At 48.3% G+C, this 10,899-nt stretch overlaps 1 protein-coding gene across 1 annotated transcript; it reads right to left on the reverse strand.

Annotated features, from left to right (window-relative positions):
• Positions 1-4,918: 4,918 nt before the first annotated feature.
• Positions 4,919-9,081, reverse strand: LOC103636305 (calcium-transporting ATPase 1, plasma membrane-type-like). The gene is given in 7 exon segments (XM_020542778.2): positions 4,919-5,502; positions 5,574-5,878; positions 5,979-6,150; positions 6,237-6,428; positions 6,431-8,409; positions 8,529-8,583; positions 8,887-9,081. Coding segments are annotated over 7 exon segments (3,216 nt in total). The 3' UTR covers positions 4,919-5,184.
• Positions 9,082-10,899: the final 1,818 nt, after the last annotated feature.

Consider the following 10,899-nt stretch of genomic DNA (forward strand, 5'->3'; position numbering starts at 1 on the left):
TAGGCTATGGTTAAAAAAAATCCACTCGTCTGTCCCACGCCCTCAAGGTAAGAAAAAACTTTATCAAATTATCTTTTTCGAAGTTGCGCCTATAACTACTCATTGAAAAGAATCCTATTATTATGCTTAAATGCTCAATATCCAAGTGGGTTACAAATTTGATCATGATCAATTGCTTTGTGGATTGTCTCTTGATTAGTTGTTGTTTATCCCCTCGATATCGCAAGTTTCTTATGAGTTCCCGAAGTAATGTCTAAACCCAAGGATTTCACAAATCAAAGATAAAGGATTCTGGAACAAGTAAACACGATTTTCAACTGTCTCAACAATAGAATTAGATCTGAATAAGGAATAAAAGTCAATTTGTTCGAGATGAGATAAAGAAAAGAGTTTAGAGACGACTCAAAAAAATTCGAAGGGTTTTTCTTTTGAAGTTTGTCAGTAAAAATTAGCCAACTTGAGTCATGAGTATAAATGAAATTTGTTTTTTTCTTTTCTTTAAGGAAATTAATGCAAGTCATAATGTTTTCTTTACCTGTGTGAGAAGGTTTTCTTCTTAATACAATGCCCGGGGGCTGTCTTACCCACGCAGGTCAAGTATATGGTCTAGCACCAAGCGAGAATGTGCATTTGACATTAATAATAGGTGTAAATATGTTTGAATAAGGGTCCTGAACCGGATAGAGAGAAAAAGCCTCATCGGTGAAGGCTAGCGGGAGAGACAGAGAAGATTTCCTAACAAGGGTTAGTATGAAAAACCAAATCTCCTCCAGAATTGAAAGGGATTTAAGAGAAAATTAGTTTATTTCTACCTCAGTCACTTTCAATCCCGAAGTAGCACCAAAGGTCCCGCATGGCGGACCGGTAAAGGCTCCTCTGCTTCTTTCCTCAAGTCTACGTAGCGAGAGAGACAGCCTGCCTCGTGCCTTATCTAATGGCAAAAATAGGGGTGAGATATTTTGTATAGCGGATGTGGGACTAGGAAGGCAGCAGGAACACTAGTCTCGTTCAGCAATGCTGTCTAGAAAAGTGACAATGTATGTTTAGTAGCACATCGGTCGGAGGCTGAGGGAAGGGGTTGGGAATAATGTAGCCTCGCTCAACGATTGTGTCTAGAAAAAATGGCAATATCTGTTTGGTGGCACATCGGTCGGAGGCTATGTCAGTTGGAAATGGTACTTTTTGAAATTTTGACAGGTCACCACTCAAACAGACTTGCTTGTTGGAAAATCAAGCATGAGACATGACCATAATGTCATTTGTGCTTTTGAATTTTGATCCAACCTTTGCAAATTAGTCAGCACCAGTTGATAGTATTGATGTGAGGAGCGCGAGTTCTACTTGCTTCTTGTGTCTGTAGACACCGACCCGAGTATCCGTGAAATACATGAAGCATCTCTGAATCAGAAACACCTTACTTGAGTGTTTTAGTTAAGGCTAAGTGTTTTAATTCCGTAATAATAAAGCTCTGGACTTCAGTTGCGTTATTATGCATGGCGAACAGCCGAACACAAATTAAAGTCTTGTTCGTTTGTACGGGATTGTACCTAGAATCGTTAATTCCAGCTGCTCAAAATTTATATAGAAATTATAAAAGCAATCAGGTTAGGATTTGTTCTAGTCCACCGTTTCTGAAGAACCGAACGGGGCCTAATACAGGCTTCTGTCCTAATACACCAGTATGGATTGCTTCAGAAGTGGTACAACCTCAGGTGTCACTACCAGTTTTAGCTCTCGGGCCTTCGTATATAGAGGATATCATTAGTGCCCGATGTTATCGACGACCACTGCTAGTGTTAAGTTATTAGTAACGATTGAAGACTCGTTAGAATATAGATTGACCGAATAAAGTTGCATGGCTAGGGATGTAGGCCGCACATGTCTTTGATCATTATGTCAACCCAAAGCTTACTAAAATAATTTAGAACGGCATGCCACTTAATTATTTTGAGGGGAAAATATTGAACAACACTTCTATATATACCGAGTAAACCAACCAAAAACGCAATAGGATGGTTACTACAGCCTAGGATGTTTACAGAGCAATATAGTCTAGGAGACAGGTCATACTTTGGTATATATATACACAACTTGTATCTACAGTACATCACCTTAGAAAGTCAAGAGAGACCATCATTTTGGTTTGCGGCAAATGCATGCTGATGCCATTTTGTGCGTACAGATACTGTCATCATTACTTGTTATTAATCTGAAGCAGATGCAATAGTACTACTACACAGTACAGGCCACCTACTTCCACTAGTCAAAACATGAATTGACTCATATTAAAGAGCATATCACCCCTGTTTACTTCTATTGAATCTACACAGTCAATGTCAAAACCATATATATACATGCCAACAATTTGATTGCTCTCATCTCCCTTTGTTGTGGTACCCAATTGAACAGTCGGTGTCTATTGTCCTCTATCGCCATAGCTTCTCTTGTTACTACTCTAGTGCGAACAACATGCGAATGCAGCTAGCCATGGATGCTAGGAAAGGGAGGCATTAGGAGCTACATCCGTTAGGTCAGCAACAAATCTAGCGTTCCAAGACATTCTGACATGTCTCTAGCCACTTGTACCGAAATCAATCGACTGCAACTCTCCTCTAGTTATCTATCTGATACTTACAGTTGTTGAGAGTCCTATGAGCCAAGAATTGAACAAGGTGACTAGATGTCCAATTCAATTTTCTTTCAGTTTCGGCAGTTATCCGTTCATTTCCTGACGAGGTTGATAAAATATAATCAAGATTACACCAAATAATATAGCAGAAGAGACACGGAAGCAAAGGAGCGAAGGGAGCACCGAAGTGCAAGAAACTGCAACATGGAGATGATGAAACAAACAAAGAATGTCACAAGTTGATCAAACTACCTCCAAAAATCATGATATTTTGTGTAGGGTTTTAAAACATAACGATAAACACTTCTACCAAAAAACAGCTTAATCGGAGAAGGTTGGAAAACCAATCTACGTTGGTTTATAAAACCGGTCTAGGTTGATTTTTATATTGTAGTCCATAGAGAAAAATGTTTAAAGTCGATCAAACGAATATGAAAAGTCTTCTTGTCGGTGTTTCGAACCTCCCCTCTGACAAGTAAATTTCTATGTGAGAGTTCTAGGCTTCGAACAATATGCTCGGTGGACGTAAGGTTTATACTGGTTCAGATAGAAAGTCCCTGTATCCAGTCTTTGGTGGCTCACTCCATCGACACCTTTGTTGTTCGATTCTCGTAATAGGTGTTACAAGCGAGTTACAAGCAAACGAGAAAGGAAGGAAGAGCTCCCAAGACTCTTATGGGGGCGTTTGGTTACTTGTATGGGTGAGCCTGGCTCGTATCTAGTGAGCCTGGCTCAGACTGGACTGGCTGAGTGCATGCAGTATAGCGTGTTTGGTTGTGTGTATGTGGCCAGTCTGGTTCACAAGAGATGTTGTTTGGTTGCTTGCATGAGTACATGGTGCATGAGTTAAAAAAATTGTTAAATAAATTAAAAAATCTATTAATAGACACTAATTATATGGTAAATTGCTTAATAGATACTAATTACATGTTAATATACACTAATTATATATTAATCTTAATCACGTAATTTTTTTATTTGAAATATATATAGTATGAGTGGTCTAGTTTCGTTCGCAAAAATGTCAGGAACGCGGATATGAAATCGGTTCGGTGATTAAATCTTTTAATTAGACGATATAATGAAAAAACCAATTAAAAACGTGTCTCGATATGCGTGCACGAGTAAAGAGCTGGCTGAGCGGAGCCTGGCCGCGCGCGTGCGGCCGCGCGATGCGTTTCTGCCGGGCCTGGCTCGCGGCGCTTTAAGTTCCGTGCTAGTCTGTCTCGTGCGATACAACGAACCAAACAAACACTACTTTTTGCATGTGTAGATGCAGCTGCACCACCGGAAAAGGCAACCAAACGCCCCCTATATGTAGGTGGACCTAAAACCTATGGAACTGGAGTACTACGCTAAGCCTTGGCTCGAGCCTACAAGTCTTCAAGTTCCATCACGCGGTTATCCTCCGTTAAGGTCTTTTGTTTTTAGTCCTCCTCCGTTACCAAAAGACTGATCCCCCTCCTTCGTGGCTAACCTCCGCCTTTTATAGGCTAAGGTGGGGGTCGACTGTCGGTGGCTTCTCTGTATGCGCCTTGTCGTCTAGTTGTCTCTGCTCGTGCTCATCATGACGGATGGTATGGGCGGCGTGGGTCCTACTGCCATTATTACATCTCTGTGCCATGTTGACCCCTGACATCCGTAGCCTAGGTCTCGGCGTGGCTCGTCGCGTTGCAAGCTCCGTTGCCGGGCCGCGTATTCAGGTCTAGGCTCGGTAGGTCATAAGTACCCCGCAGGCCGAGGGGCTCGTATGCCATGAGTGGGTTGTTGACATGCAAATCGCATAGGTCTTACTCGCTTCTCACCTAACAATGTGTCCAATAATATGTTACACCATAGATAGATCATTACACCACAGATGGACCGTGAGAAACAACTCAAGCCCAACACGACATGAAGCTATACACGGTACAACGCTCCCATGTAGTACCACCTTGCTAGCTGAAGCAGAACGAACGAGCTACAAAAAAGAAACCGGACTCCTTTTCAACTTATGATTTTCTCGGTCTTTTAGCTAAGATAAACTGTAATCTCGGTTTTTATCTAATATGTGGATAATAAGTTCACTTTAATATTAAATTTATTTTTATGGGTATCAAATATAATTATGTGTCGTCGTATCGTATGGATATTGTATTAGTACATACAAATTGATGCATGAATTTAGTCTCCAACTAAAAAAACAGCTCGTCCAGAGCGACTTTGAAAAACTGACCAAAGCCGTCATCAAACCGGCCTCAGCCGGTTGTTACAGATTTCAACTGAACTCCCTAAGAAATAAATTCAAACAAGCTCCAAAAAATTTGATATTTTGCAGAGAGGTTATAAATCATTGGATTCTCTAAATACATTGGATTCTATCATCTACATTCAGAAACATTGCCGGCTACAAAGACAAAACGGATCAATTTCCTGGGGACGACTCCTATCTAAAATATTTTTTTTTGTCCAAAACTGCAAATCAAAATGCATCCGAGGGCTCAATTCTCTTGTTTCTAACAATAAAAACAACAAAAGGAAAAAGAAGGAAGAATGGCAGAACGTCTCCACGGAGATCACACGGCGTTGGGGCCGGTGGGGATGGGCTGGTACCCATCGTGGCGATCGGCAGACGACGAGTCGTCGCTGCCGGAACCCACGGGGATGAGCTTCAGGACGGCACCGATCAACAGGCTGACCGAGCCGATGAGCACGCTGGCGAGCCAGAGCCTCCCGCTCAGGTGCACCGTGCTCGCGAAAGTCCCCAGGAGCTCCACGATGATGACCTGGAACGCGGCGGTGGCGCCGGCGACCGCCGAGAAGATCCAGCTGCTGAAGATGCCGCTGAACACGTTGATCTTCTCCATCTCCCGGCTGTTGACCTCGTTGAAGACCTGTAAAGGTTCAGAGAGTGAGATGCGGTGTGGACGACGAAACCAGTCGGCTTCTGTATACACGTACGTACCTGGCAGAACACGAATGTGTTGAATAGGAACGTGTTGAGCTGGGCGTCGGACAGATCCCCGCCGCCGTTCAGCCGGAGAAGGCTCTTGCCCTTGAAGATGAGGACGCCGAGAACGACGAGCTGGTAGATGCTCTGGCCGACGATGTTCCGCCACATCACCTTGGTGATGAAGTTGTCGCCTCGGCCGACCGGCGGCCTCCGCATCATGGCGTCGTTGGGGGGCTCCGTCGCCAGCGCCAGGGCGCCCAGGGTGTCCATGATCAGGTTCACCCACAGCAGCTGCACGATGGTCAGGGGGGCGCTTCCTGAACCATTCATTCATCAGTCGTGACTGTGTCACCCCCACATCCTGAGTCCTGATAGCTATCTGACAAGAAAATGAGGAATTGTTGCATGCGTGCACACCTGTGAAGGATGCAGAGACGAAGTTGACCATCAGGGCAACGACGTTCACCGTGAGCTGGAACTGCACGAACTTCTGGATGTTGATGTATACGGACCGGCCCCATTTGGCGACGTTGATGATGGTGGAGAAGTTGTCATCCATGATGATCACGTCGGCGTTCTCCTTGGCAACCTGACCAGAAGTTGTTGCAGGCGTGAAGCGGTTGTCGCCAGGAAAGACATGGCGTGAGCAAGGGTACTACTACTACTACAACAAACCTCTGTTCCTGCAATGCCCATGGCGAGGCCGATGTCGGCCTCGTGCAACGCCGGCGCGTCGTTGGTGCCGTCGCCGGTCACCGCCACCACTTCGTTGAACATGCCCCTCAGGTTCGTCACCAGCGTGTGCTTGTCCAGTGGCAACGACCGAGCCATCACCTGCAGACAGACAGACAGACCAAACGCGTCAGTTAATTTCCACCATGCAAAAAAACATTACTCCAGCTACGTGCCTGGATTTTGGGTATGAGCTCTCTCATCTCGTTGGGTCTCTTCGCCCGGAACTCGGGGCCCTCGATGGCGACGCCGTCATCGGTCAGGATGCCACACTCCCTCGCGATCGCCTTCGCCGTGTTGATGTTGTCGCCGGTGACCATGCGGACGTTGATGCCCGCATCGTGGCACGTCCTCACGGCCTCCCTCACGCCCGGCCGGAGCGGGTCCTTGATGCCGAACACCGCGATGAGCGTGTACCCGTCGCCGGGGACGTCGCCAGCGCCGCCGACGTCCTGGTACGCCAGGCAGAGCGTGCGCAGCGCCTCGCACGCGAACGCGTCGATGGCGCTGCCCACGCGCTTCGCCTTCGCCTCCGTGAGCTTCTCCACGCTCCCGGTGCCGTCGATGACGGAGCTGCACCGGCTCAGGACCACCTCGGACGCACCCTTGAGGAACGCGCGCGGGTGGCCGGCGCTGTTCGGGGACGCGATGACCACGGCCATGGTCTTCTTCACCGAGTTGAAGGGCTCCACCTTGAGCTTCTTGGCGCCGGCGTGCTCCACCCCCATGTACTTCTCCACCTCGAGACCGAACTCCAGGATGGCCGTCTCGGTGGGCGTGCCCATGACGCTAGTCCTTCCGTCCTTGCCCGTGACGACCTCAGAGCCGGAGCAGTGGAAGACGCCCTCCAGGAGCACCCTCGTGAAGTTCTCCGACACCGACGACCGGAGCTCGTCGAAACCCTTGGCGGTGCTCACCGTCTGCGCCGCCCCGGACGCCCAGACCTTCTCGACGACCATGTGGTTCGTGGTGAGCGTACCGGTCTTGTCCGTGCAGATACAGCTCGCCGACCCCATGGTCTCGCACGCCGACAGGTGCCTCACGAGCGCGCGCTCCTGCATGAGCTTCTTCATGGCGAACGCCAGGCTGAGAGTGACGGCGAGCGGCAGCCCCTCGGGCACGGCGACGACAATGATGGTGACCGCGACAGCGAAGAAGTTGAGTATCGAGAGCGCATCCGCTCCCCTCCACTGCAGCAGGCCGCCGGGCGCGTGTGCCTTGTCCACTAGGAACCGCGCCATGAGCACGGTGAACGTGAGCACCGCGAACACCAGTCCGATCTTGCCGATGATGGTGGCCACGCCGTTAAGTTTGACCTGCAGCGGCGTCTCGTCCTCGCCGCCCTGGCTCAGAGTCTCCATCAGGTTACCCCACTCCGTGCGCATCCCGACCGCGGTGACCAGCATCCGCGCCGATCCATCCTGCACTTTGGTCCCGCCGAGCAGGAACGGCTTCGCGGTAGACGGGTGCACCGGCTCGCTCTCGCCGGACATGCTTGACTCGTCAACCACGAGCGAATAGCCGTCGATGTACAGGCCGTCCGCCGGCACCTGGTCGCCGATAGATAGATGCACAATGTCGCCGACGACGATGTCGTAAATGGACACCTTCTGCCGGTAGCCGTCACGGGTGACCTGTATGTCAATCTTCTTCTTCTCCCTGTCCAGGTCCCGGAACTGCAGCGATTGCTTGTAGTCGCTAGCCGCGGTGATCATGACGACGAGGAAGATGGTGAGCACGATGCCGAGGCCGTCGTACATGCCGCTGGGCCACCCCTCGGTGGCGAGCCCGATGGCGACGGAGATGAACGCGCAGAAGGCGAGCAGCAGGAGCGTCATGTCCTGGCTGGCGTCCCAGAGGAACATCCAGAACGTCCTCGGCGGCTTCTCGGTGTACTGGTTGGCGCCGTAGACCTCGGCCCGGACGCCCGCCTCGTCCGACCTGACGCCGTCGGCGAGGGAGACGTTCAGCTTCGCCGCGATGCCGTCGACGCCCCTGTGGTGCCTCAGGCTCTTGGCGTCGTGGTTGCGCGCCACGGCGGCCAGCTCCTCCGCGCTCACGGAGAAGCCGCGTTGCCGCGCCATCTCCGGCAACGGGTGCTCGGTCTTGCGGGCGGCTACACATGATTGTTCCAGCCAGCATCGACATTGTTAGGACCTGAAGATCAAAGGAATTGGACGTGGCGCGGTGCTTAAAGGATAGGTAGGATGGGCTAGGGCTAGTAGTGTCGTATACCATCGATGAACTGCAGCGCAGCCTTCTGCACGTAGAGTGCAACACGAAGCTTCTCCTGTGAATCAGAAAGAAACATTCTCAGTGCTTTGGGCTGAGTGTGAACAAAAGGCTGGATGCATGCTAATTGATTGAGAAGGTAATTACATTGATGGGGGTAAAAGGGGGGTTTTTAAGCTGGTGGTTAATTCTTCTGTTATGCTGCTTTAATGTGAATCAGTAAAACTTCGTTCAGTTAAGTTTTCAATATTATGATTCGAATAAATAGGTATAATGTTGATTCCACGCACGATATGATGAAGCTGACTGCTGGTGTCAAACGGAAACGAGGCTGGGGCGGTGGCGCGACGTACGTACGGACCTGAATGTTGCGGCGCTGCGCCTGGACCTGGGAGCGCTTGTCGAGGTCGGGGACCATGCGGAAGCGGCGGCGGCGGTTCTTGACGAGCGTGCCGACGGCCTCCCGCCACCGGCGCTGCGCGTCCTCGGACGGGTTCTTGGCCGGCACCTCGAACCGCTTGAGGAACTCCATCGACTTGTTCCGAAGGTACGCCATGGTGATGTTAGATGAGTAATGGCTGGCTGGAACTGGAAGCTGGATCTTGTAAGCGAAACCAACAACGGATCACTGCGCTTGCGATCACGTCTGCATCTCTCTGGTTTGCTTGGCGCTGCCATAGGTGGATGGAGGGGCAGGCAATGGTCGCGGATGGGAGGAGAGCAGATCGAGCCCGCGGAGTCCGGGTTGCAGGGGAGTGAGAGGGAGAGGGAGGCAGCCTTGACGAAATCACAAACCTAACAGCCTCTGATTCCCAGGACGCTGGATCTCCGTACGTTTCACACCACGCGTGTTTCATCCCATGCATCTCGCCCGACTGAAACGATTTTCTTCAGAGTTGAGACCCGAGCCCGAGCTGAGCATCACAACGCAATGGTTGCCCGAATCAAGCATTTCGTCGACCAGGTTGGAAGCCAAAGCCAAAGAGCCCAAGCCGAAGCTGAAGCTGAAAGTGAGTGAACTCGATTGGAAGTTTGGAAGACAGGACTGAGCGAGAGACATAATTTAACACCTCTCTCCAGATCCGACAGTTCACTACTGGCTACTGGAATGGTAGTAGTTGACACTGGAACAAAACCCATGAAGTTCACTGTGCCAACCTTCACGAACATGCTGCCCTCAATCCTCCACGTCATTCAGTTTCTATAGCATTAATTCAGCTGCCACATAAGGTAAAAGATTATGTGGCAGGTAATTAAATAAAGAAAGATTAAGAAATTGGATCTTACATGAGACTTGGTTTCAACACGATATCTAATACACAATAAGACCAGAGGAGTATTAAATTCAGTTAAGTAATATTGGCGTTTGCATTGTAGATGTAGTGTCTAGTAGTAGTTTCTAGATAACGTGTAGGTTAGAAACTATAAGCAGTGTCTTCTTTTCGATGGACTCATCATCTCTTTTTGGTGGAATATATGGTTGGAAAGAAATGACAGAATCTTTCAGAGACTTCAAAGATCTGCTATCCAGGTTACACAATTGGTGAAAGATCAAATTGGGAGTTGCAGTGTATGTTAGATTGAGTTAGTGTATGTTTTTCTTCTTTTCGTTTTTTTCTTTTGCTCCGTCTTCTGAAGTCTGTTATCTATTTCTCTTCTAATATATTGAAGAGGCAAGTCTTTTGCCGTTTCCTTTCAAAAAAAAAGCAGTGTCTTCGGTTGGGACTGCTCTTAGGAGGTGTTTCGTTCTATCCAGCTAAAATTTAGTTTCTGTCACATCAATAGTTCGAATAATAATTACATGCATTAAATATAGTTTAATTATAAGCTTTTCAAAATACACAAGACAACTAAGAGACGACAACCTTACTCTCTCTGGTATTGATTTAATTGACGTTTTGGACATAATTCCATATACCAAGGAGCCATTATTTTGAAGTCTACTTTCCTATCCTATCATACCTTTAATAAATAAGATTCCCTAGTAGATACCTCTTTCTCCGAGTGGTTACTGAAACTGGTTTTGATGTCCATGACCTCAGTTTGAATCCCACTCATAGCAAACCAGAATTGTTGTTTTTATTTTTATGCATGGTGGCACGATCGGTATGCACGGTGGCGCGTTTTTATACTTTATGCATAGTGGCACGTTTTGCATATCACGCTCGGTTTGTATGGTGGCGCGTTTGTGTAGTGTATATATGCATGTGCGCCAGCGATTTCATTTTTTTCGCCCACGCCTGTGACGCTTGGGTTGTCTTGCACACGGGCAACGCTTTGGATGGTGCATGCGGCCGCTTCTCGTTCTCGAGAAAAAGATCAATTAATGAGAGTATTTTAGTGTCAAATGAGGAAAAAAACTCAGGACATCAAC

This window comes from Zea mays, chromosome 8, assembly GCF_902167145.1.
Source record: "Zea mays cultivar B73 chromosome 8, Zm-B73-REFERENCE-NAM-5.0, whole genome shotgun sequence".
In the NCBI taxonomy this organism is placed as follows: Eukaryota; Viridiplantae; Streptophyta; class Magnoliopsida; order Poales; family Poaceae; genus Zea; species Zea mays.